At 44.3% G+C, this 27,442-nt stretch overlaps 1 protein-coding gene across 1 annotated transcript in view; it reads left to right on the top strand.

Moving 5' to 3' along the window:
• The window catches only part of MDGA2 (MAM domain containing glycosylphosphatidylinositol anchor 2), a 382,087-nt gene that overhangs the window by 126,186 nt on the left and 228,459 nt on the right, over positions 1–27,442 (top strand). The window contains exon 2 of the mRNA XM_069783014.1: positions 10,455–10,594. Coding sequence (XP_069639115.1) covers positions 10,455–10,594 — 140 coding nt within the window. The remainder of the gene's footprint in view (positions 1–10,454; positions 10,595–27,442) is intronic.

Genomic DNA, 27,442 nt, shown 5'->3' with positions numbered 1-27,442 from the left:
ATAATAGGTTTCTAGCTTTATATAATGGAACATATTCTAGTCATTCAGCAGTCACTCCTACACCCAGTGTTTCAAAACAAAGATGCGAAAACTAGGTGTGAGACATTGAAGTACAGGAAAAACAATTTTAATTCAAGAAATCATTTTTCTTCCTGAAAGGAGGTTTGTTTTCTTGATAGTCCCTGCTTACCGGGACAGATTTGTGCTATCTCACAAGAAATGCAAATTGTTGTTTAAAAAGCTGTTTATTCTTGCTTAACACTATAAAGCAGCATTTTTTTTTCATTTGCATTCATGTAAGGTTATGTATTTTAAAAATCCTTTTTAATATTAAACTGTCTCTTTTCAGTCAGCAAGCTAAAATGAAACCCTTTCTGAGGCCCCTACAGCATTTAGTAAAACTTTCATTGCTGAGCCGAACAAGAACAGGCTCTTTTCAGGACAACATGATCCCTGTTGCTGGCATTCACATGGATTTTGAAGCACCTACAGCACTTTCTTATGCTTCAGGACACCCTCATAAGCCATATTTTTATTGCTTTTGCTAGGCTGATGAGAAGTTAAGCATTGCACATGTATGTGTTTGAAGTCTGATTGTGGCAGTGCTCTGAGGCAAGGCTGGTCGTCTTTTCTGCATCTGCAAGCCACGTGGGGCCAAGAGTCCTGTCCACCCCATGTGCCTGCATGAGCAAGGAAAGGAGGAGCTCTGGGAATAGTCCTCAAGCTCTTTGTGGGCAGTGTTGCGTTCAGCACTGGGACAGGCTCTCCAGGGAAGTGGTTGAGTCACCGTCCCTGGAGGTATTTGAAAGATGTGTAGATGTGGCACTTGAGGACATGGTTCAGTGGTGGACTTGGCAGTGTTAGGTTAATGGTTGGACTCAATGATCTTAAGGGTCTTTTCCAACCTAAATGGTTCTATGATTCCTTCTAGCCAGCCCTTCTGGGCTATCTTTTCTCCCACAGCCAGTGGTTCAGGCACCCAGCAGCTCCCCATACAAGTGTGGTCCAGTTTCTTTGAGTTTAAGCAGTGCTTTGCACCATTTAAATATTTCCATCTTTACCCTAATGAGATGCCCATGGCTCATATGCAGGTGGTGGAACAGAGATACGGTCCTCCCGGTGAGGTGCCCCAGCTGGGCATGCATCGCTGTGTATCGCTCTTCCAAGTCTTGATGCTGCCAAGCTGTGCTTTGCGATGGCAAGCCGGGATGGGCTGGACTCCAATGGCTTGGGTAGCTCCAGGGAAGCTGAACTTGGAGCTTTTCCACCTCAACTCAGCTAATGCCATTGTGGATCCTGGAGGTACATACAGGTCTGCGGAACAGACAGTGATTTTTTTTTTTGTTCACTACGTCCTAGCATTATGTTAAAGCACGGGTCTGGGGAAAGGTATTTTAATGTTCTTATTGGATGCCAGCCCCAACCTCCTTCTGCTTCGTTGCACTCTGTTGGTTCATCAGAAGTGCCCTGTTATGGATGTGCAACAACGTGGGCCTCAGCATGGCTTTGAGCAAGGTGTAGTGTAATAGTGGCATTATCAAATTAATAGGTCCAGGCGTCTCTGCACCTCAGAGTGAATCTCAATGGATCTTGCTTCATTTGCTGCTATGCTTGGCTGCAGAGGGGATGGGAGGTGGAGGCAAGCTAATTTTCTGCCAGCTTGTACTAGCAGTAAATGAAGCTTCAGTTGTTAGTGGGACAGGGGAAACTAAACGAACCATGGGAAGAAGGTCCAGAGCTGGCCTACTCGGAACATTCTTGGTGCCTGCCTAGAGCTCCTGCCATGGATCTTGATTCCCTCCTTGCCTGCGTCTGTGATTCATCACAGTCTCAGCTTAATAAAATTTCAGGTTTCCTAAGAGGGACACGACCTTTCCATGTTGTGCTGGAACCTGTGGCTAATTTCTGTAGCATTATACATATATATATGTGCAGTTTCTTTAGGGCTGAATCTATCTCCTTGATGCTGCTTTTCATGAACCGTGCTGCCCCACTTTTCTTGGTTAAAATTACATTTCTGAAAGATGTTTTGTCAAAGTGTGCAAATGGGAGTAACAGTTAAGAATTCAGGATTCATTTCAAAAAGGTGATTTTTAATGTGTTTGATTTTCACGTGTGTCTGCCATTTTAGGTGGGGGAAAGTCAACATATTACTGTATGCTTAGAACAGCCAAATAAGTAAGACATGTTTACTGCTAGACTATAATACTGTTGAAACAGGTCTGGCAACATCATCTGTTTTGTGATGCTGGGAACAACAAAGTGTTGCTTCAATTAAGCCCGTTACTTGTAGATCATTTCTTCTCTTATTTTAGAAGATTCATTGAACCCACTGCCTGCAATCTGTAGGTTGCAAACCACTCAAAGAGCTGCTCAGGGAGGAAGATGTAGTGTAGGAAGGTTTCCCTCTACACTTGTCTTTACAATTCCCCCCAAATCAGTGCGATCCTGGAAAGATGCCGTATTTGTTGTGTGCAAAGGATGTATCAACCTGACGTGTTGTGAACTAACCAAGAAATCACGACAGTGTCATTCTCTGAGCATGCAGGAGTAAGAGGCTGGGAAATTTAGAAGTGCCAATTGCAGGGGCTGCTATTTTAATACAGGAAGCATGGAATACGTGCTTTCTGTGGCATGGGAAAATGTGACTGCTGTGCTAAGCTTTAATTGCCGGTTTAAGGGTGTCAAGCAGAAGCAAGGATTACAAGGCAGTGCGTCTCAATGACTTTCTTTTTACTTGTAGCGAGGACCCAGTTTAAAACCAAAACAAAGAAACTCCTTCTCAGAAATCCTGCCTGGAAGTTCTGTACCAGAGGGATGTTTTCTCAGGGCTGATACTTCAGGCGACTTAGTTTGTATTTCCAAGGTCAAGAGAGATACTATTGCCGTGAGTATGCCCCATGCGCAGCCCTGGTTGAAGTGGAGATACCCATGCTGTCCTTCCATTTCTTTTGGGAGAGTATCTTGGCAGTCAAAAATCTGTAAATCTTATCAGAGTGTGTGCATGAGAAGAGCAGTCCATCTCCTTGAATTGAATTAGCTGACCTTTTGATGGGTGAAAGAAAGAGCAAGAGGTAAGTCAGGAGATAAATTCCTGCAAGAGCATAGAGGAAATTATTCTTAATTCTTTGCCTTGGTAGGGACACATGATTGTGACCGAGCAACGGCAGTTGCATTGGTAGCCCTTTGCTCCTGCAGAAACGGCAGCAGAGATGGTATATTGCAGTGAGGTCTCTCTGATGGCTCAGCTGAGGTAGAAAGAGGCAGAGTTAGTACGAGAAATGTGCGTGCATTAGGAAAAGGATTTTCTTTGACAAGTGATGGTATCTCTGATATTCCTGGACAATCCACAAAAATCCTTAAAAAAAAATTAAAAATGCACTGATGTCAATTAATTCCATGTATAGAAAAGGGAGCCTGTCTTACACCCATATGTATAGAAGTACGTACGGTGGTTGGGATCGTACAGAAGTCTTTCAAAGCTGGGCTTTCCCACTTGGGTGGACGTGGTGGCTGTCCTGGCAGGCTGAGCAGAGAAGAGACTGAAATGTCAACAGGATTGCTTTGTGTCTTCCCTGGCTTGTTTGGGTCTTTTCAATTCATCTATGAAGAGTGCAGCTTTGCTTACCAACTTTGCTATGTGCTGCTAAACAAAGAGGGATAAATGTTTAAGGGCACTTAAATGCTGAGGAAGAATAAATGTTGAGTTGTTGAATGGTTAGAGCTAACTAGAAACCAAGTTCCCATGTTTTCAGTAAGTATTTTCCTGAGTTTCATAGAAAACTCATGTTAAATGAGCTTTTTGCAAAGGATGCTCTATATTTGTGTTCCCGTAATTAACTGAAGGCTGAGACAGCACCAGTTAAGAGTGGAAGCCATCTGCTTTGTGGCTGCTGCCAGGCATGGGGAGCTTCAGTGTTACAGTTCCTCCCAAATGTAATTATCTCTGGCCACAGTTATTTGCTGGTAAAAAGTTCCACTTACACACACAGAGATTTGGTTGAGACCTTGTTGGAAAACAATGGTGAGAGACTTAAACTCTGAACAATATCAGAACTCAGGTTTCATAATTATCTTCTTTAATCTGAGCAATGGTAAGATCTTCATGATTTATGGAACTTGTAGGACTACTTAAAATGTAATTAAAAATGAGATACGTATGTGAAATAGGAGACCCATAATGATTCTGCTGGAAAATGTAGAATGTATTTGTCATGGAAAAAAAATGCTTCTCTTCTGGTTGCCTTCCCTGGGCTTTCCCCAGCATCCATCGTGGGGAGCAGCGCTGGGACTGGAGCGGGGCACGTCTGCGTGCTCAGCCTCTGTGCTGCGGGGCATCAGCCCCGGCTGCACATGGGCATGGTTTGCTTATCATTTCCGTGGTTTTACTCTGCTGCTCTGCATCAGGAGCCTTTCCATGTAAAACCAATTAGCAAGAGTGAAGCCCCCAGTGGATTTCATGCAGTTCTGCAGCATAATGAGGAAATAATTTTATTTTTTTTTTTAGAAAGAGAATATTTAAAGTAATTGCAGATGTGTTTGTAACTCTCAGAATTAAGTTTTCCCATACTCATATCAGCTCTTAATTCTACTAATTGCAAATGAAGTGACCAGGAGTCTCAGTGGTGTTGCCATGATGAACGCACCGCCCTATGGCAATAATTCTCATCAATGCAGAGTTTAGAGTATTTTGCTGCAGGTAACGTGGGATTTGTGACATCCTTTTCCAACTGGAAGTTAGGTGATACTCAGTCCACTAATAAATTTATTACTGGACCTGCTTTTTTTGAAGGTGTAGTATTCTTTGGGGGAAGTGGGGAACAGGAGATGTTATGCAACTAGTTTTCATTAAATAAATATTCAGGGTATTGATTACATTCTTCATTTTGGGTCCCAGCTGAGAGAAATGCCAGGCACTTAATACAGGAAGCCTTTGGCTAGAGGCTGTGTGATGCCGACCTGTGCGAGGGGGTTGCCCTAGCAAGGGCTCTTGGAAATCAGTTGTGACATTCCTGGTTCAATCCGTATCATGCAAAGTGCTACTGAGCAAGCACAGGTCTTCCTGTGGAAATGTTTGAAATTACTACATTTGGTTGAAACTCTTAAATATCTTCTCTTTAGTATTTATTTATTTTAATTTATCTTTTAAATAGCATTATGGCAATATGTTACCTTCAGTAGCCTTAGCAGGTAAGTGATAGCAGGGAGAGGTCCATAGTTTAAAAGGTTCCTATGTATCAGTACTAAATATTTTCTACCTACTTTCAGCTTATGCACATGGTAGCATCTGTTGTGCGCTCTCTTTTTCTGAGCTGACCTTACCTACCAGACTAGCAAGAGAAGGATGAAGTCAATTTTTTTTTCCTCTTTGGTTGGACTGATTTTTGCTACATTGCTTGATATTTGCCCATATCTCTGTGACTTAAACTGTGTTTCCGGAGCTCAGGAAGCCGCCTTGATTGATAGCACTAACATAAGAAGGCACCGAGCTAATTAAATCACGCTGCCGCTTCCCAAGACTGCTGTCACAGGCTGACCTAATTTTGACGCTACAAAGCTTATCAGCAGAGTATCTATTGAGTTAGGGGAACCATAACGCTGTTTCTAGGAACAGATAGATCTATTTTATCCCCCCCCCCTTTACAACTCATTACACTGCTGTTTATTGTTCCTCCTGCTGAGTAAGTATTAAAAACTTATGATCTATGGCATATGGTCTCTGTCTGTTGGTATCTGTTTCTGGAACGGTAGGTATGCTCCAGTTCAGAGAGGGATGGGGAAAAGGCCGTGATAACTCTTCAGACATGAATATGGGCTGAGATCCTTGTCTCTGTTATGAACTTTTCTTATTTAAAGTGATTTGGAATAATGAAGCCATCACTGTTGCATCTCCTGAGCAGGCATAATCTGCTCTCCTGCTAATTGCAGTGAGCTGCTGGCGGCTGGCTGAAGCTGGCAGGGACCCCGTTTTGTGCTGGTGAAGCACAAGAGCAAACTTGTGCAAGGGTTTTGTGCAATTTCTTTGTTGTTCTTGGTCTGATGCGTGCGAGTCCAGGTGCATAGATCCAAGATGAATCAATACATACCAAAAGGTGAAGGTGGCTGGGGACATGTGGAAAAGGAAGAGGAGGAGAAAGGCTTCACCTTCTTGCTGTCACTGGAAGACTGGGAAGCTGAGGATGCTTTTTGTGGAGGTTCAACCCTCTTCTCAAAAAAATAATTTACCCTTCCATCTGTTTTTAGTTGGACAACGTCACAAAGTCACATGTAAACAAATATCCCATGCCCTAGAAACTTCTGAGTTTAACTTAGAAATCATGAATAAATACTTTTTAGATTTTGTGCATCTTCTGTCAGTGAGGAAACAGTGCAATCACAGTTGCATAGACTTAGACTTTTTTTTTATAAGAGCTGAAATGGCCATTTATTAATAAGATTACAGCAGCTACTTTTTTAGAAAAATACCAGTTATTGTAAAAGTTGTGATTAAGGTCAAGAGAGTTACCAGCACGTTAAACAGAAAGGCAGACTGGAGCACTCCAGTTGTGCAAGGTCTCTTATTCGCACCACAGCTACACAAACATACTATAAGTCATGAAGGATCTTCTCTCTGAGTATTATACTAACTCTCATTTGTTTATTTGCTTTTTCTGGGTGACCAGCTTGGTTTGAAAAAAAGCCCTCTTTTCTACTTACTCCTGCAGTGCCTTAGAAAATAGACTTTATTCTGCATGTTTCCCTTCAAAGGTAGCTAGCATTCATCACAGTGTCAGGTTCGTCCTTTGTCTTTTTTTATTAAGTGCACCTAGATACCTGTATACATATTCAACTTTGGACATTTCTAATTTTGCCTTCACAGAAATTTTTCTGATTCTTTTTTTCTTTTTTTTTTTTTTTTGGGTCTGTGCTGTCTGGGGAACTTGTTGCAAGTTGAAACCCAATCACTTGTGTAGGCGTGTATGTGTGTGCAAGAGACAGAGAAGGGAAAGAAATTGAAATTGCTGGAAAAGAGCAGCCAATAAAGGGGGCTTATGTAACGTCAACATATAACGAGATGTGGTGAAAGGTCAGGCTGGCACCATTTTTCATCTGAAAGAAGAAATCTCATCGTGCTGCACAACTTCTTTGCAGCAGAAGTTAGGCGGGGTTGTCCTTGGGTTTGTTGTTAAGGCTTTTCCTTCTGACCTGACACTTAGCTTTCCTTGCGTCGTGTGCGCGCGTTGCCGGGAACAGCACCGTGATGGATTCTTTCATGCAATATTTACTGCCTATAATCACAAGACAAATTCTTCTAAAGTGCCACAAACAAAATAAATGCTAAGTATATATTACTTTAATGTCTCATCTGCTATTAAATCCTTGGAGGCATATTTCAGAAGTAGCTGTAATGAATATTCCTGCAGTAGAGAGGGAGGTGACATTTCATAATTATGCAATGTCTTCTAAACCATAAGACTTTAAAACTCAAAGAAGTAAGAATGTTTTTTATTTTCCTTTATTCGTTTGATCTCCTCTTAGAGCAGTGTATTCTTTTGCCATAATAACACACAAGGGGGTATTTTTTCTTTTCTATATTGCCTTCCCAAACCTAATGGATATGGAGCAGTGGCGTAGACACTAAAATGAAGGACACTTCAAATGTAATTTGAAGTTATATGAATATAATATGAATGAAAAATGTAATATTAATGTAATATGGATTTAAAAGGCAGCAGGATGTTGGCATAATGTTGCTGACTCTTCTAATTTTATCAGAAGTCTCATGATCTATGCTGAACCTTGTTTTACCTTTCTGCTCTGTGGCTCTGCTTTAGCATGTCAGTATTTTATTATTTGTATTGTGGAGATCATAAAAGCCCCAGTGGTGGCCCAAAGCCCTGTTGTACAGCGGCTGTGCATGGCAGAGCAAGGAGGATGCTCTGTGTCCTGGGACATTGAACTCTTGAGGCATGTGGAGGGGAAGCAGCTCTTCCTAGCACAGGGAAAGCTTGGTGGAGCATTATTTCTGCTGTTCTACTTAGAAAAGATAATAATAATTAAGAATTAACAGGTTCTTTTAAGGTCACAGTGTGACACATGGGGCTGACTCCTAAACAAGGACATCTCTGTCTTTGCAGGAGAGACAGTGAGCTCCATGGGAAGAGCAACCTGGATCTGTGGTACAAAGACCACATGGATAGATTTGATTTTTTTTCTTCTAAGCAGTAAATAGCATCTTTAGCCTTGCAAAGTGCCAGCTGTGTAATCATACGGGGAGGATGCTGGGGCTGCAAAACAGTTCTCCTGAGCAGTAGGAAAGCAAAGCTGAGGTAGCTCCTGTGTATGGAGGCAGGTGGATACACTTGCCTGACTAAACGTGACCGTAGGCTGAGCCTTGTGTGTATATTCAGTCATCGTGTCGTACTTGGAAATAACTGATGCTAGGGAGCAATTTTTGCTGGCCTCACAAAACTGCCAAGAGCAGGGATGCATTGGTCTTCAGCCTGTATTCATCTTTGCTAAATAGGGGCTGCCTGCAGATGAGAGGAGACGGTGAGCTGGTCTTTGAAACTCGTCGCGCGGTGGCTTGAGGAGCAGAGCTTGCTGGAGGCTTTGCTTGAGCTCGCTGCCGTTGTCGCAGCTGGAACTGCTGGGCCACCCCTGTCTGATGGCAGGCTGTGAGCCTGGGGTGGGGGGGGGGGCGACGCTTTTTGCTCTTGTGCCCACTTGGTTAGTCTTGAGTGGGCCCACCAAGCTGTTGTCTTGGCCGATCTGGTGGTCTTCTAGACCTGCGTCACCTCGTACCATTAGACTTTGTGAGCGCACCAGTAACGTGGGAAACATCCCTTCCCTGCACGAGCTCTTCTGCCTGAGCTGGTGCTCTGCAGAGAGGGTCTGCCAAGGACAGATTTCTTAAACACTTACTGAAGAGGTTAACTTAGGCCAAGCACGTTGAAAAATGAAAAAATATAGTAGGCTGAGTTGCACAGGGGCAACACAAGGTAGTTGGGAATATTGGGCTTAGTCATTACAGACCGAAATAATTATTCTCTTCCTGTTCATTTAGTTGACCTGACACTGTCCTGTTCAGGGTCCTTTGCTTGAGTCTCATTTTCTTCAGTCTCTGGAGAGCGAGGGTCAGAAATTTGAATTATTAGCAGGCTTGTATCAATTCTAGGCATTGTGCAGCAGTTGATACCACAACAGACTGTGTCAACTGGGAGCCATGGGGGGGTCAGACCAGTATTGGCACGGTCGTGGGGGGTCTGCAGGGGTGCCCCAGTGATGCACCCCAGGAATCCCACGTGCGCTTGATGTGGGTGTTAGCTGAGCAATTGCAGGTTGTTCAAAGAACCAGCAGAGTGGTGCGAGAGGGAGGCGATGTGCAGCCCAGAGCCCTGAAAACGGAGCTGTGGTCTTGGGCAGGGGGGTACAGCTGCTCCAAGGGACCTGGGGAGCACGCACCGATGTTATCCCAGCAGCACGGGGCTCCTGTCTGTGGGAAACTGGACTGGGAGCTCGACAGCTTCGAGTCCTGTTGGGCTCAGCTCTAATTGTTCTGCTTGTTGGTTGTGATTTAAGACTTCAGTTAGGACTTTAAGATTAATCCACTTTTACTGAACAGGAGCAGCACACAGATGAGCAGAGAGGGTGAAATACCAGGTCTTTAAAACTCTCCAGAATTAAATTTTATCTCTTCTGCTGTTTAGTTTATGTTACTTTATTTGGCAGTAGGACTGTAACTCGGCTTTCTTATCCTATCGATCCACTCTGAAAATTTTAATAGTTGTGAATTTTGCGGTTCAGAAGTAAAGAAAATCGTAGAGCCAGGAACATGCTTTGGAGACTTGCCAAAGCAGAGCAGTGATTTGTACCTGCGGTATTAGCAACAACATTGCAGTTTTCCTACATGTACAACCTGTAAAACAGCGTAACTTCCTGTAGTTCAGGTTGCATATACAAGAAAATTAAAGTAAGGGTTCTGCTTGAACTTAACCTCTGGTCCAAATCCTGATCCCTTTGGCAGCAAGAGGATTTTGGTATCGACTTTGAAAGGAAGCAGCATCAGTCCCACTGTTTCTCCTGCTTAATTTTAATGGTTTAATTAAGGCTTCTCATTTGCATAATGAGTGTGATAATGCATTTAGAAAGATATATAATAAAAAAGAACAATAACGCGGAGTTCATTTGGAAACGGAAACAAAAATAACTGGAATGCAAATGAGATTGCAAAGGTTTTGTTCAGGGGATCGCTAGGTATTAATAAATACCGTGGCAATCCCTTCTGGTGCCCGATACTCGCGTGCTGAGTAAGCAAGGGTATTCTCCATGGTGAAAATACTCAGCTCCAGCCTCGGTCCTCCCAGCTGGGGGGTATGCAGGGATCCCAGGCTGCTGCAGTGGAAATGGGTCTGAGCAAAGCCCGGGGGTGCAGGCGATGACGCTCACCTGGTTTCTCTCTCTGGGTCTTGCAGCCCCCCCCACTGTGCGGATCGTGCACTCGGGCCTGGCGTGCAACATCGAGGAGGAACGCTACTCGGAGCGGGTCTACACCATCCGCGAGGGCGAGACGCTGGAGCTGACCTGCCTGGTCACCGGCCATCCTCGGCCACAGGTGAGCCCCCGCCGTGCCCGGTGGCAGCCTGCCACTGGTCACCGCACCTCTCCTCTGCTCGCTCTGTCTCTGAGCCCGGGTAGGTTGGCTTCATCTTCTGCTACGGACTAGACTGGTGCGGGGTGCTAGACATCAACGCAACGGGATCCCGGGTGGGGTGGGGGGATTTGTCCAGGCTGTTGGTTTGATATTGAGGTGTTGCAGAAGGAACACCAACAGCAGAAAAGTCTATGATTCTTTTTTTTGAATGCCTGGCTAGGAACGCGATACTAAAATCAGCAAGTCTATGTTGTACGTTAAAATGGGGTCCCGACGTGGGTGTTTGAGGTCCATGGAGGTTGGTAGAAGGAAAGGAAAAATAAATGTGAGGGCAGGGACAACTGCAAGTAGACAGTATGCACCAGAGTGAACAGCTGGAGTTGGGGGCACGTGAGAGCTCGGGGGAATCTCGCTGCGTGCCTGGCTGTTGGACGTCATTGGAACCACAGTGTTGCAGCCCTACAGAAAACAAAAGTCAAACAGAAAGAAGCTACCCATTTCCAGGCCTAGCTCTGTTTTATAGCATCACATTCAAAGCCAAAGAGTCTTGTCAGCTTGTGCTACAGCTGTGTCCCCCTGTCACCCTCCCCCTTTGCCCAGGGTACTCTGCTAACAGGTCATTTTAGGTCGGGACTTTTTAAGACCTGTGCAAGTGTAATGCTTTATTCCGCCCCCCTCTCTGCTTTTCCATTTCCATCTTTTCCTTTGCTCTTTGAACCAAGCCTGTTCTCTGTTCCCTCTTCTGCCATTGCCACTCTGCCTTCTCTGTGGATAAACAAGCTGAGTACTGAGAGCTGAGGGTGCGTCTGTAATTAGCCAAGATTACCACATTTCACAGTGCACGTATTTGTATGAGATTTTGAACACTAGAATAGCTTGCAAGGATTTTCTCTGCAAGGTGGTGAATTAAACACCTCCCTCTTGGAGTAGCATAGGACAGGCAGGAGCTGTGAAGTGCAGTTCGCCGGGGTGGGAGCTGGGGAAGGGGGATTCACTGGGGACCTCAAGTCTGCAGATGAGTGATATTCCTCCAGGAAGGAGAGATGTGCTGATTCTCTGCCGTTTATTCTGTAGCTCTTTCCAGTTTAATGAGAAGATTTAAAAATAAAGTTGAAGTTTAGCCTGTGCTGGTTCCAGGGAAGGCATAGGTCAGGCTGTGTCTTAGAAAACTTTACTTTAACTGCACACAGTTGCACTCTCTCAGCTGCAGTCACACATTAAAACCACGTTCTAAAACAAGCCTTTTTTCTTTTAAACTAAGTGATGTCTATCTAGCCTTTGCCAAGTGAAGGAGAAAGGAAAGAAAAAAAAAAGGCCTAAAAAAAAAAAAGACTGGGCTAAGTGTCTATTTTTCATAACACCCCAAGTAAGATCAGTGGTTTTAAGATCAGTTCTGTTGTTATGTTTGAGTAGAAGTAAATAGCACGTTCATATGCAGGCAGAAAAGAGCAGGCTAAAGGTAGGCTGACACTTCCAGTGAGCTTCTTTGGAGCATGTTTCTTTCTCAAACCATCTCTTCCATCTGCTCCAGCAAAGCTGACCAGCAGCCTGCAAGGTTTGGTGCAGCCGAAATCAAAGATCCCTCTCAAACCTGCCTGCCTTGGAGGCTCGAGGCAGCTTCAAAGCCAGCGGGGCCATTATCCATCAGGAAATGCTTTGGACCGGCTATGAAAAGTGCCGTCTTGAGCAGTAACAAAGCTTATGATGTTGCCGAATCAAAAAAAAACCCCGTGTTCAACCAAAACGTCTTATCAAGAAAACAAGCACACGGCTGCTTTTTTCACAAAAATCTCTAATTTCTTATCTGGGATTCAGGATGGAAAATTGATTTCTCTTAGTTTTACCTGTTTATAGATTTATTTTTTTTTTTTTTTTGTCAGCCAGCACCTTGGTCTGCTCTCTTGCGCTCGCTCTCTTGTTACAGCTCTGAGACTCGTAATATTTTTTGCAGATTAATTGCCTGAGAGCAGGGGGATAGTTTTGGTAGTCTCAGATGGGTGATTCTGCAGAGAAATACAGGAGGCTTGGCAGGGCTGCATTTGAACATTAGCCTTTTTATGACCTTCCTATTAAATTTCCATCCAATTTTAGTGCTCCAAAAAGTAAAAAAAAAAAAAAAAAAAAAGCCTAAGACACCATAGCTTTTTGTGTTGTCATATTTAAACTTCAGCATGCTACTCTGTGGGAGCCGCAGCCCCTTGGACTCGTTGCCTGTGAAATTTGGCTTCTCTTAACAAAGACTGCTGTGAATCACACCAACATTTGTGTTGCTTTTGTCAGTGGGGCTGCTGGGGAAAAGCACTGATCCGGGGTCAGGCAGGAGATCAGGGTGGATGTAAAATCAGGAAGCTGGTGCTCGCTGTTTCCAGCTGTCAGAGAACTACTCTCACTTGCCAATAATTACTCTTGGGTATTTTAAATACAGATAGTGTAAGACTTTTATTTATTTTGCTTATTGGATGCATTCTGCTTTATGGCCCTGGTTCTTTAGGGGGAGGTCTGCAGTGTGTTTCTGTTGTGGCTAAGAGGCAGTGGCTGGGTGGCAGGGGTGATATGGCATTTATTTTTAAGCCTTCCTTTTTTATATGTGCAGAATTTGTATATGAAACTTGTTAAAATATTATTGGACTCTCATGTTCAGACAGCATTTATGAGATGGGTTTGAGGGGGAGTATCTGGTAAGGTGCTTCCTATTCTCCTTGCAAATGGAAGTGGTGAAAATACATTTTTTATTTTCTTTTTTCTGCAGGAGACTTCCATCCATATTTTGTGGTAATTGCCAGTCTTTTCAGTACTTCAATTTTTCACTGATTTTTCCACAGAAGGTTATCATATTTGGTTTGCAAATTGTATGGAAATTATTTTCAAAACGATATTTTATCAGACCCTGGGAAGTGAGTTTATAAAATACGTAATTATGTATCTATTCTAAGAATGCTATTCAACTTGCATGTGTTTCTCAAACTTTTTCAATTACTACTGGCATACATAGAAACTCTTTGTTTTAAACACCGTAAGAAGTAAGCAACCCTGCACCAGGCATTTATAAAATCCCCTATTGGCATTCACTCTATTCCCTCCCTTCAAGTCATGAGTGGGCAGAAAACACACACGAACTGAGGAGAAGAGGACGTGGTGCAAGTGCGCTGTGGGTCAATTGATGAGACCGTCCGTCCTGCACCCTTCTTCCAAGAAGTGGCCTTTGCAGCTGCTGGCGTGATTTGGCTCTCCGCCTTGCAAAAGCTCTTCAGTCTCTGGAGCTGTTGTGGTTTTGGTTCTCGGAGGCTGCATCGCGTTCACTTCTCCCACCGTGGCAGTAACCAAGTCACACTGCAGTAATGACTGCCGGCTGATGCTGGCCCCCAAAATACATAGTGTGTGGTTACCAGGGTTATTGCTGGCTTGGAGTCTTTGCAGGGTTTTACCAGGTCACTTGGATTAATGAATTGCCGTAGCTTCCTTTATTCGTGTTTTAAAAAATAGGAGTCTGATATGTATGTACAACTCCTATTTTCTGCAGTAAACTCAGGTCTTGGCCAACTGCTGTCCTGTGCTGCTCCTTTACACTTCAGTGGCAACTGCATAAGGGACCATGAGAAATTCTTGCCTGAAAGAAAGGCTGCTGGATGTATCGTGGAGCAGAAGTGCCACACTAGTAGGACAGTGGTTTGTGGAGGGGGACCAGAACGTTAGCGCTGGGCCAAGCAGGAAAGTGGTGCACCTCGGCAGGGGTGCCAAGAGCAACCTGCTTTCTGCACATGCTGTTCGTTCTCTTGCCTTGTCTCTCTGCTAATTGGGATTGCTTTGGCCATCGCAGGTGATGGCGTTAAAGCTAAACGGAGGCTGCCAAATTCCACCTGTAAACACACGTGCGGTCCCCACTGCGTGGATACAGGAGGTGAATTTTGGGCTTCAGTCTTCACAAACATTGTGCTGGTTCATTAACAGAGAGCGTCTGCTTCTGTTTCTGCTCAGTGAGGTATGGGAACCAGGCAGCAGTGCTCAAGTGAAAAGATCATTCGATATGTAAGGCTGGTGTGAGTAACAAGCTTTATTTAATGTCCTTAAAGCAAAACTGTGGAATTACCTTCTGCAAGCCTTCAGTTTTGGGAACAGCATTTAAGAGTGGGTGCAAATGCTAAAGCAGAGAGTTCTTCTGATTTGCAAGCTGAGTTTGGTAATTGAGCACCTTAATAGCTAGGGGTTTGGAGATACAGTTAATTATACCTACAAAATTAAAGTCTCTTTAAAATCATGCACTCTACTTAACAAAGAATTTTTTTTCTTGGTTTGGGGTCTAATTAGCTGCATTCACCTGCTTTCCTGATTCTGAGCTCACAGTAGGTCTCCACAACTATTCAGAGGCAGTTCGAAAGCCAAGTATCTAATGGTTAGTAGAAGAAAATCTCTCATGAACTCTCCTCCTCTGGGTCTTCTTAAGGTCTCAGCCAGATGGCAGGGGGGCATGTACCAGACCTAGCGGTGGGCTGGAGAAGATGCCAGCACTACAGGATGGGTCAGCTTAAGAAGCTGAGCCTAGAGGAGGACCAAGGTGAGCCCTCTGTTTAGCTCTAGAGGACATCAGGTTTTCTCGTCTGATGTTTGTCCAGTTGTTGCCTTTCTGTCAGCCTAAAAGGAGTGCAGTGACTCTGTGGTTTAGAGAGGTGCCTATGAGCGAGCCTCAGACCATTGCTGTAAATTGCTGTGCGAGGAGGTGGTCCTCAGGGAGTCTCCAAAGGCTCCTCTATGTGCTCTGCAACCCCAAGCACCTTTCTCCTCAATCCTCACCATCCCACGGACCATCCCCAAGGAGAGGAGACCTCGCCGATGCTCTGTTGCAGCCTCCTGCGCTGTGGGACTGCTGTTACCACCACAGTGTCTACCTGGTTTTCCATTCTACCACATTAAGAGTTCCCCTGGGATGTAAAGAGAGAGGCAGCAGGTTGCAGATGTGTCCTTCTCCTTTGTTTTGCAAGGTGGCTCCCGCACATCCAAGTTTTGTATCTAGGACAGAGTTACACATAAATATGCCTTTGCGTGCAGGTTAATGCCTGCAGTTGAGTGCTTGTAGATTCAAAAACTCTTCCTGGGAAAAAGGACAGGGCTGAGACCCCCGGAGCAAGTGTGTTTTTCTGCGTGGGAGTGCTTTCAGCTTGTCCTGTGGAAGCCACTTCTGCTTGTACCACCTGTGTGTTGTGCTTTGGTGGTATTTTACACTCCTTCCCACAGGCACGAGGGACTGCAGCGGGGGGATTGTGGCAGCGGGGAATCAGACCAGACTAGGTGGGACCCGTAGGTTCTCCTCCTTCCTTCACGGATTGGAAAAGGCAAAGAGAAAGCGCTGCTTACGGGGTTTCTCTCCTGAGGGTACTCTCGCAGCTTTAGAAGAAAGCTGGTGGGGCCGGTGGGGATGTGCACGCCGTGGTGGCAGACCACTGCGCTGCCTGCTTGAGGACACGCTGCGTGACTTGAGGCTGCCCTTGGTGGGTGTCTGCTGCAGGTGGAAGTCTGGGAGGAGGAATAAATGTTTTCTTTTTTTTTTCCTCTTTGATGTCAGTGCTCCTGCATGCTTTACCAAAGTGCACGTTTATGCCTTTTTTGTCTTTCCAGGCATTGCTTTTAACTTTTCGATCAATTGATGTAGTTCTGTAACAGGCTGATGACTTGCGTGTGCCGCTTTGTGATCTGCTCCAAGTCGTGTTGAAATGACACTGCTCTATAGGGGCCTCTCTTTGAAAATGTGTTCTTCAGATTTACTGGCTTCCCATCATGTGCCACAAAATTCTCCCTACCATTAGTTACAGGCAGGTGGAGATAGGGAAACTGGTGTATTCAGAGTGGCTGTTGCACTTTCCAACTGGAAACTGTTTTGCAACTTTGTTTAAAATTTTTTGAGGTCTAATGGATATCAGTGAGGCCTTTGGGGAGAATAATGTAAGGCTACAGTAATTATTGCAAAGGAAGAGAATTACAAACACTTGCACGCTGTTGTACCCCAAAGCTTAGCCTCACTCCTAATTATAGAAAAAGCTCTGAGCGCCCCAATACTTCATTGCGTGTCTACTTGTTATCTGTGGAGTGATTGTGTAGCATTTGATATATCACTGCTGTTCATAATTTGCAGCATTTTTATACACAGCACTCATCACTTGATCTATTAAATGCGCCATTAGTTGCCATAGAAACTAATTTTCCTTGATTAAGTTTTTGAAATGCCACATCCATGCTCAGGTGAGGCTAACGGTGGGTGGGCAAATGCAGCCCTTTTTTTCATAAATTACTGCTTTCAGGATTTTGCCCAGAGGTTGGTTTGGATTTTTGAACAAAATTCTGCAAAGCCCCTTGCTGTTTGGGAGCGAAGGCAACGTGAGGCGTCCTCCCCTGTTGGCGGCGAGGCTGAGCGGAGCCCGCGATCCGTGTCAGCCTCGCCAGGGCTGGCTCTGTGTCCCTGGGGGTGAGGGGCTGCAGTGTCCCCCTCGGGACCCCTACGTTTTCCAGATGTTAGCCCAGGAACCAAGTGTTGTGCTGTACCTGCCCGTCAGCTCGACGAGAGACAGTTAAGGATGTACTAAGGCCACTTATCCCTATGACGCAAATAAGTTATTTGCTGTTTTCTGTAGCTAATAGGTGACATTTTATTTACACCACTGAGGCTCTCCTGCACAGCCTCTGGAGGGATGTAGCTTATCCTAACCTTCCTTGGCTGCTCTAGCCTGTGCTGGGGGGGGGCCAGCCGGTGGCAGCAGTGACTGTGGCTGTCCCAAGGTGAGCAGTGACATTTGGGCCACGGAGGTCGGAAGAAGCAGCATCTTCTGAAAGAGCAGGGACTGCCTGGGATTTTGTATTCCTGGTTGTCCACTAAAAGCTGAATGATCAAGACCTCAGTCAGTATAACCTCACCTGCATTTTTTTTTTTTTCCTCTGGGTGTTTTTTCCCCATGTCTTTCACCTCTGTGTGCTGTCACACCTCAGGTTACGTTATCCTGACATGAGTGGTACCTTCCGAGACGCAAAATGTGCTGAGTGGAGAGAGGGGGATGCCTGAGTCCTCGTCCAGTTGCTTCACTGTGGCTGCAGGGTGGCAATGGAGACAGCTGTGGGAGTGCTCTCTGTCCCCACCAGCATGGCCCAACACTCTCTGGCAAGTGATGGGGTCCCCACACTTGTCCCCCTGCCCTGACCAAGCTCCAGGAGTTGGAGGAGGCAGCAGCAGCTGCTGACACCCGTGGTCCAGCTGTCCGAGTTGCGTGCTCTCCGCTCCCAGCGAGCTTGGGGATTTTGAGTATTTTGGGGATTGAACATGCCCTGATGAGCACCGAGGCTTTCTTTGCAGAAGCATGGCAGATTCCACCTCCTCGCATCCTTCTGGCACCCTTCTCCTATGCAGCGCTATCAGACTATGTCGTTTGATCCCCTTGAAATGAAGGGGCAAGACGTGCAGTTCACGCTCGTTGTGTGTGAAGAGAGTGGCGGAGAGCTTGGCTCTCCCAGAAAGTAGCGCATGGGAGGATCTGCATTTGGAAGACCCCAAATTTTCTCCCTGCCTCTGTTTTGCTGTGTTTTCTTTCCACTTGTAGGAGTGGAGTGCTGTGCTGATGGCCACTCTGTCAACAAGTAGATGCTCCCCTTGCAGCTGAGAGGCTGCTTGGAGATACCTTCTGCTTCCCGAGCTTGGTGCTTGCACACCCTGAGCAGAGTCAGGACTGCTGCTCCCCCAGGATGCGTGTGGCCCTGGGGGGGAAATGCACCCTGCCTGTTGGGAATTCGGGTGGCGAAAGGGGGTGATCTGAGCGGCACGGGTGTTCGCCCTTGGCTGCGGGGGACCGTCAGGGATGCTGATGCTGTGTGCCAGCTTGGTCGGAGCAGCGAGGCGAAGAGCACACAGCCTGTCCTACAGAAATGGAGGTGCTGGCTGGCAGGGGACGTTCTCGGTGTAGGCTCGGTGCTTGAGTCCCCAAAGGTGCCTGGGCAAGCCATGTTGGGCCGGACTGGGGTTAGCAGGGCTGACCCATCTTGCCACCTGCGTTGTTGCAGCTATTGTCTACAGTGTGTGGATGACAGGGCTTGTACTGCAGATTTAAACTGCAGAAGAAGGAATTGTTTGACTTTAATTATCATCCAACGCTGAGTGGTACGATGGGGCTTGAATAAACAACTGAACGGAGCAATAGGCTAGACAGGAAAGCAGTGATATCACGGTGGGAGGGAAACCTTGTCTTGCCTTTCATTTAATTTGTTGGGTTTGTTTTTTTTTCTTTTTTTCCTTTCCAAAGCAAGCATGCTGAACCTAATGGTATGAGTTAGGTGGGATGGATGAGGACCCTGCTGAGATATTGGCCAGGTGTGATGGGATGTCTGTGTTCCCCAAACAAATGCAGAGGCTCTTCGGAGAAGCAGAAAGGAGCAAAGTTTTCAAGTTAGGGAGGAAGATCAATAGAGGCGATATATAGATGGGTAAAGGGCTAGCACATTTGTCCTTATGAAGGCAGAACCATGGTGCTAAGCGTGACTGAAAGGTCAGTCCAGCCCAGTGTAGCCCCAGTCAGCAGCAGCTTTTGCTCAGCCTTCTAAGTTTGCATTCAGAAGCAACATCAGGGAAGGAAACGAAAAAGATTGGGTAAGACCATTAGTTTCACTTCCTTATTGGGAATTTTTTTCCTGTCTCAAATGAGTGGTAGGAATAAACCAAACTTCTAGAATTAAATAGGTTTTTGGTGGGTCCCAGCACGTCTGCGGAGTGGCTAACTGCATTCCTTTACACAAAGCAGTGCTGTTGTCCTGGGTTAGAGCATGTCGAGCGCTTGGTTTGCGATGTGCTCAGATGCGCAAGTGTCTCGGTCCCAAGAAGCGTGGTGCAACTCCGGGAGTCTCTTGCTCGCTTGTCTCTCAATGCTGTCCCTCACTGTGGATGCTGTGATTTCTGTCGCGGACTTTTTTCACGTTTAACACTTATTTCTCTTGTCAGACAGAGCAGAGGAGGGTTGTAGTAAGCACTGAATGTATCTGCAGTGCCCTGCAGAGGTGGGAATTCAGGTGCTGTACTTTAGGAAGAAAACAGCAAATAAACCGTTCATAGCCTCAACAGCAAAAATGGTATGTAAAGTTTAATCACATAGTTCTTTTAATGCTGAAGAGCAATGGAAACACGTGCCCTTTGTAGCTAAGTGTGAGCTTTATTGAGTCAAACGTTTATAAAGGTTTTTTTTTGCCAGCATAAAATGCAGGCTAATTTAGTCATGAGTCAGGCTGGATTTTGTCAGGTGTTCACTGAACATTTGTAAAGTTTTCCCATGAACTGAGGAGTGTTATATGAAATCATCATCAATTCTCTTAACAAGAGTACAATTACTGTAATAAGGAGATGCAGGATGCAATAGGAAAACAGCTGTTCCAGTGTAAGTACCCCCCCCCAATTGCTTTCTTTGGCCCCACCAGCAATTAATAAAAATTCCTATCAATTAAAAAAGAAAATGTAGAATCCACTTTACCTCAGAGGAGCCTTTTATGTTTCACTTGCAGCTGATCAAAGAGAACATCACGTGGGGTTTTTGTTTTGTTTTTCTGAAATGCTTTTTATATTTTAATGGATGGAGTGCCATAAAATGTTAATTCTTTTTTTGCGCACGCTAATAAGGTGAAGGTAGGATTCTGTTCTGAAACATTAGAGGAGGCTACACTAATCACACTAATTAAGATGGTATGCATTTTAAATAATGAAGGTGTTTCTATAATGTGCCACAGTTACATGTGTCTGTTGAAGGAGATACCTCGCTGCTTGGCAAGGAGCTTGTTTGCTGGAGCTGAAAGGAGAGGTGAGCGAAGCACTGTGTGGTCCACATCAGCTGCCTGTCAACTCCAAACACTCGTGGACTGGGGTTTTGCTATGCTCTCTGATATCCTGATGTACCACGGGTGCTTGAAAAGTTGCCTTTGCTTGCTTCTAAACCTCATTTATTGATATTGTCAATAAATATATCTTTGTCTCAATGCTTCTGTATATTGTCTCAATGCTAAAGCTTATATAGCCTCAGCTGTGGGAGGAAAGGCTTTCCTGAGGATGACTGTTGGAGCCTTGAAGTAAGAGCAGGCAGAGGTGGGGAAATAAGTGAGGCAGGAGGGAGGTCCAGAGGTGCTGAGATCCAGCCATTTCTGTTGATTATGGCATTGATGGTGAAGGTTATAAGAATTTAGACTTCCCCAAAAGCAACCCAGGAGAAAACATAAGCCCCTTAAAGAAGACATTTTCCCCCAAATCTGTTTTGGACCTGAAGTCCTTGCCTAGTGGCAATCTAATGCTAAAAACTTGCAGTTAAGTTGTACTTAATGTCGGGGCTTGATGGAGTTGTCTTTGTTAGGTGGCAGTTATATAGCCTTTTCTTCACCCTGTCGTGGGACGCAGAACTTTTTGGGCAGCAGGAATGAGGAGGGTACAGCATCCTTGCTGGTCCATCCACCCCTCTGGCACACAGGCTTTCACTGCGACCCTGAGCTGGATGCTACGGTCAGTGCTTTCCTTGGTGGGCTCCACTGAGCGCTTTCATCTTCAGGACAACAACAATCTTGTTCCCTCTGTAACTATTATAATGTAATCCTGCCTTGAATGACGTCATTTTGGTATGGTAACTCGGTTGTTTGCTGCAAACAACACGTTATGCCACTGAATAATTTGTGAATATGCCACTGAAAGAAATGTGAAGCCATTCACCCTATCATCTGCAGGAAGCTGGGTTAAAAGGCACGTGGTTTGCAAGCTGATAAAGAAATTAAACTCCTCAGTTGTTCTATTCTGAATAATTTGACCAGTCATATCTTGCTGATTCGCTTCGTTCCAGGTGGCTGCTGTCTCTCGACAAGAAATATGTTTACAGGTTTCTAAAAAGGGCTTGGGAGTGGTGGGGGAAAGAGGTCAGCTTAAATCGAGATAAATGCAACATCAGGGCAAGTGAAGTGTGTATTTCAGTCACAATCTCAGTTGAGAATATTGAGCCTAGGCCTGCTAAAGCATCAGCAATCACTGAAATGAGACTATCAGAGAGTCACGTGGAGTTGGAAGTGACATCCAGGTCGGTGATTTTTACCATACCAGTTTCGCATTGACCCTTGTGGAAGCTTAAAAGCTACCAGAAATCCCCTACAGAAAATTTCCAATGAACACAGAGCATGAATCTCCCATCATCAAAAGGAAAACAGCAACATTTTCTGGTTTACTGAAATATGGACGCTTGTCCTCTGAATGGATTGCATCTGTCTTCTCCCCTTCCCCTCGATCTTCGCCCCCAACTGTGCTCTGCAGTCTTTGGTTTCTGTCTGTATATTGTCAGCTTTTGTTTTCCTTTTTCTTGATGTCTCTTAAAAGGTAGGACATTGGCTGAAAGGATGGAGAAGTAGCTCTGGGATGCTGCAGAAGTAGCTGTTTTTCCATGGCTGTTGAACATACTAGTCTCATAAGTAAAAATGAGGTGGGTGGTTTTGGAATGAGGTCTGTTGCTGTAAGGCCTTGCTCACTGAAAAAGAATGTATTTGATGAGTAAAGAGATAATTTAGTAATCCAGGGAAACTAGCGACATATGCAGATCTGCTGTGGCTGAAGCAGAAGTACATTCTGGTAGCTGGTCTGTGAAAGGTACCTACTAAAGAAACACCTGAAGATGCTTTTTATGGAGCAGAATAGGGAGCCGTTCCCATTGCTGTGGACATAGTGAAAGACAGGTTCTCCTACATCTGTGAGTAAAACCTCAGAGCAGCGAGCTCCTCGTATATTTTTCCCATAGCAGCAAGAAGTGTTCATGGCTGGAAACCACATTTGTTTTGCTGCCCATTTGAGTTCTTCTCCAAAAATGATATATGTTAGATCCAAAAGTATGTTAGTGCCTCTGAGAAGGTGTGGTATGACTACAAACTTGATGCTGGTGCCTTCTACGCTTGACTCCAGAGTTTGTCTCCTATCCTTCAAGGGGAGATTTATTTAACACGAGCGTGCACTTCCATGACGGGCAGTTTCGTCATTGAACATTAGGAACTTGATTGTTCTTCAGAGCCTTTTTCTTATATCCCACTAATTTCAGGGAGCAGAGGGAAGGTCGTTCTATAACACACTGTGATCCTACTTGCCGTGAGCTTACTGTTGTGTTTCCCACATATCTGCATATGGTCTTGAGGACAGTGCTTTCACAGCAGTAACTTGATGGCACCTGAGGACCGGGAGCTATACCCTCAACTACTAAGGCAGGCTCTTGAGATTCTTGCTTTTGCATTTTAAGGAAAGAAGTGATGCTCCCAAAACATAGTCCATCTGAGCTGTCTGATGGTGATGGAGTTTGAACAAATTGGGTTGTTTCTGGTACGACCGTTAAACGACACCTCTGTGATCCTTCTGTGTGGTTTTATTTGCTGTGCTGCTGTTGTCATAGATAAAATTATATCGTAGATTGAGCTGTCCTTCAGCCTCTGGCAGCTGGGAGTGGCCGTTTTGGGAAGTACTGCGTTTATTTTTGGTGCTATCCACCTGAGCACTTGTACCTGGATGTTCTGCAGAGCGCGAGTGAGCTTATCAGGCTGGAAGAACCATATGCCTTTTGCTGAAGGATGCTCTGTGAATTGAGGCTCATTCCCCAGTGGTGCTGAAGAGCTCTTGTTATGTTAGTTGTCGTGTTAGGCTTCCCCCTCCACCTTTTGGAGTCAGCTTAGGCACATGTGGAGGTTTTTGTTTGTTTTTGGTTTGGTTTGGGTTTTTTGATAGACTGTTCTATATATTAGTAAAGGCAAGAAATCTGAACCTGAAGAGGAGAGGTTGAACTTTAAATAAGCTTAACTATTTAATGTGTGTAAATATTTGCCTTCCCATGCAAAAGCAATTAAAAAGAAGACTCAACTGTCGCTGTCCTAATTCATTTGGTATGCGCCAGGTATTTGTTCTGGTACTGTACTACAGGGCACACAACACAGCTGCTGAAAGCAAGCTAAACAAAGCTAAAAAATGTTACTGTTCTGATAAGTATGACTACACTGGTTGTCTTAAAGGTAGCTAAATGTACAAGGAGCTTTCAAATCCCTTTCTAGGGTACAACAGCATGTTCCAATAGAACAAGCAGGAACAATTTGTGTGTGGTTTTTTTTCTGCGTTATCTCTTTCCGTGTGGGCTGTTATTCTTCTTCATAACAGCAATTGCATAATTAGACACCAAACAATAAGTATTTCAAAATTATTCTTATTAGTGTTTTTTACAGAAAAATCTTGCTGCACTGAGTGACTCTGCTCCTTAGTTTTGAGTGGTTTGACTTGTTCTACTTCTGCTTGAAAGGTATAACCTTGGTATAGTCTTGATAGGTCCTTATAAATAATTACAGCAACATTATAGGCTGAATCCTCTTACCCTTGCAGATTTCATGATCCAGGAGATAAAAATAACAAGTGAGATTATTTTTTTTCCTGCCTGTATGTCTATCAATCAAAATGATAAAGATATTTATGACTTGCACGTTTTAATGGTGTAATTAGATATAATTACATGTTCAAATGATTACACATATGAACACTAATTACATAATTGAAGACAATTATGCTAACTAGGTAAATACATAATTAACTAAAAATCTCTTGTAAAATCAAGGAAATTTGCACAACAGCCAAAGAAAGTAAAAGCACAATAAAAAATAAATAACCCTTTCAGTCTGAAAACTCTAAGAGCCAACCAGCTGTGTATAGCTGGAGAAGACCTGGCCATTTAACTTCTGGTGGGCTGAAGCTTCGTTCAGTTGTCTCTTCTATTTTGTATTCTCCTTGTAAGAGGAAGGTGAACATTAAAGCAAAAAGCTGTGCTGTAATTGTGTTTGTCTTGGTCTCTTGCAATGATTTGCTGACCTCCGTAGGCTGGATTTTGGTGGTTCATTGGGATATGGGCTTTTTGGGCGTGGGAGGGAATTGTTTTGTCTTTTTAATTGTGGGTTCTTAATATAGAAGGAAGGGAAGGCTCAAAGCTAATTAGTTGTGGTTTTTTTTTCTATTTTAATGCAACAGTGCAACTTCAATATACCAAGAATGGGCTCATAGTGGCAGCGCGGCCCTATCGAGGATGTGGGATGAAGGCTCATTAAAGCCTCATCACCAGCCCCTGCAAAGCATTTTCCCCTGATGCACCAGCTTGCCTTGCACACCCTTTCCAACTGCAAAAATTGGTTAAGGCTCATACAGTAGAAATGTAGTGAGATGTCCAGAGCCTCAGTAAACTCCCCAGTGCAGAAGTGTGTTTGGGGATGGATCGTTACTGTGTATCAGGTGATGCTGAATCAGTGGCTGTTGGCCCCTCTTCCCTGTGCTATCAACTTTTTCAGTTTTTAATATTCCCTGATTCCTGTCCTTTTATTTCTAGTTGCAAAATGAACCGGGTTCTTTTTTTTTTCCTTAATGTATATTTGCAATTCTCTTGATATGTGGGAACTGTTCCCAGTTCCCTTTCTTTGGCACTCGTGGGAGTCATTTAAAGGTATGCCAGGGAAGCTCAACAAGACATGAATGATGCTATTTGTGATTACTGAATTTTTCATGAATTTTCTTCTTATTGGGTTCTGAATTGGACATAAGCTAAAATCTCGAAGTCAGTAGGATTCAAACATGTGCTCAAATTTCATTTTCCTGAACAAAGGTCTTGCCAGAACCCTTCTCAATTGTGCCAGGTTGTCGTGGTTTAACTCCAGACAGCAACTAAGTACCACATAGCCACTCACTCACTTCCCCCTCACCCAGTGGGATGGGGAGAGAATCGCAAAAAAATAAAGGTAAAACTCGTGGGTTGAGATAAGAACAGTTTAATAGACCAGAAAGGAAGAAACTAATAATGATACTAATAACGATAATAAAATGACAATAATAATAAAAGGATTGGAACATACAAAACAAGTGATGCACAATGCAATTGCTCACCAGTTGCTGACTGATGCCTAATTATTTCCTGAGCCGACCCCCAGGCCACCTCCCCCCAGTTTATATACTGGACATGACGTCACATGGTATGGAATACCCCTTTGGCCAGTTTGGGTCAGCTGTCCTGGCTGTGTCCCCTCCCAACTCCTTGTGCCCCTCCAGCCTTCTTGCTGGCTGGGCATCAGAAGCTGAAAAATCCTTGACTTAGCCTAAACACTACTTAGCAACAACTGAAAACATCAGTGTGTTATCAACATTCTTCTCATACTGAACCCAAAACAGAACACTGTACTAGCTACTAGGAGGAGAATTAACTAACCCAGCTGAAACCAGGACACAGGTATAGGGCAGAAGAGACTCAGTCTTTTTCTGATGTTTCTTAATATTGTTTTAGACTTCTTCACTGTCTGAAGGATACTTTGCCAATTCTTCATCCTCTAAAACAAAGGGAAAAAAAGTGTACGCAGAAGCAAAATCATGGCAACAGAGGTGGTGTTTGGGTGTCTGTCACTGGCACTTTCAAGCAGAAACCTAGGAACTTCCATCCTGACTGAGCCCAGATGTCCCTTGTCCAGCACCTGGAGTATATGGGTAGGATGTGCTTAATCTTGCAGCCTCTGGGTGTCTGATGTTTTGGAATTGCCTGATCAAAAGGTTGTATAGGATGACTGTGGTAACTAGGTATGGATAGGTTTAATTTCCATGCAGGAATATTCTCTCTTTTGGAATCAGTTTAGATGGTGTTTGTTAATAAGCTGTGACTGTTAGATAGACAACACAATTGTGTGTTGTATTTTGAAAGAAAAAATGTTCTTTAACAGCAAACCAAACAAACCTTGCTGTTTGATAATTTCAGTCAATGCCTCTGATTTCTTATGTTACAAGAAACCGTGGGCTTGATGCCATATCTGTGGCTTGTGCTCAGCAGCTGCTGATCTTTTCTGACCTTAAGTTCTGTTGATAGCATTTCATACCAAGCTGCCTTCTCAGCTGAGCTGCCAACTCTCTCTTGTCAAGATTTCTTCTCTTTTCCCTTTTCTCCTTGCTACCTCCCTTCCCAATTCTCCCACCTTTCAAGCAAAATAAAATGTCATCTCTTTTCTTTGTCATCACAGCTAAAATAAGTTAAATCTCAGGATCTCACTCTCATTTTTAGCTGAATGAGATTGTAAGGTGTAATTCAGCATGTATGAGGGTTGGTTCCTGTGGAAGGAAGATAAAGCACAGCTAATCTGGATCACAGAGATTTAGGGTTTAATTCAGAAAGATGTCTGGAAATAAGGCAGGTGTGCATCTTCAATCTCAGAGGGATGCAACGCAGGGTGTGCTGTAGGAAATGTTGATAAGGTCCAACGTGACCGTAAAGGCAGAGCCTGGTGGTCATTAGCTTTCAATATTTAGAAGGGATTTTTCTCAGAGACTCTTCGTGTACCAAGTCTGCTATCAATGGTGTTTGAAGTACAGCATGATTTTTCTGGATTACATTTTATGAAGTTTTTAAAATGGGAACTAGTTTAAGTAAACAGACTGATATTGCATTGCAGGAAATCAATAACCTCGGTGCTATTTGCAGAAGACAATGTAGTGGAAAAAAGAGCCATTTAAACCCAGCGTTTTATGATGTTCAGTTAAGTGGATTTAATTTGTTCAAGCAGAGGTGGGCCAGAAACGTGCCTGGATTACTGTCGGAGTGCGCAGGATGGTGTGAGTGGTGGCACCTCTGCCTCTGCAGGCTTGAGCTTTGCTGGAGGAGGAGGGAAGGCAATGATTTGTCTGATCCAGCAGGAGCAAAGAATTAAGGATCCACAAAACTTTGCACTTAGCCCTTGGAGATACATGCATGTTCTGGGAACAAAGTTGGGGTTTTTTTTAGTTTTCACGCAGAAGGA

This window comes from Haliaeetus albicilla, chromosome 5, assembly GCF_947461875.1.
Source record: "Haliaeetus albicilla chromosome 5, bHalAlb1.1, whole genome shotgun sequence".
In the NCBI taxonomy this organism is placed as follows: domain Eukaryota; kingdom Metazoa; phylum Chordata; class Aves; order Accipitriformes; family Accipitridae; genus Haliaeetus; species Haliaeetus albicilla.
Note: the sequence above shows the minus strand (reverse complement) of the source record. Positions and strands in the feature narration are given on the sequence as shown.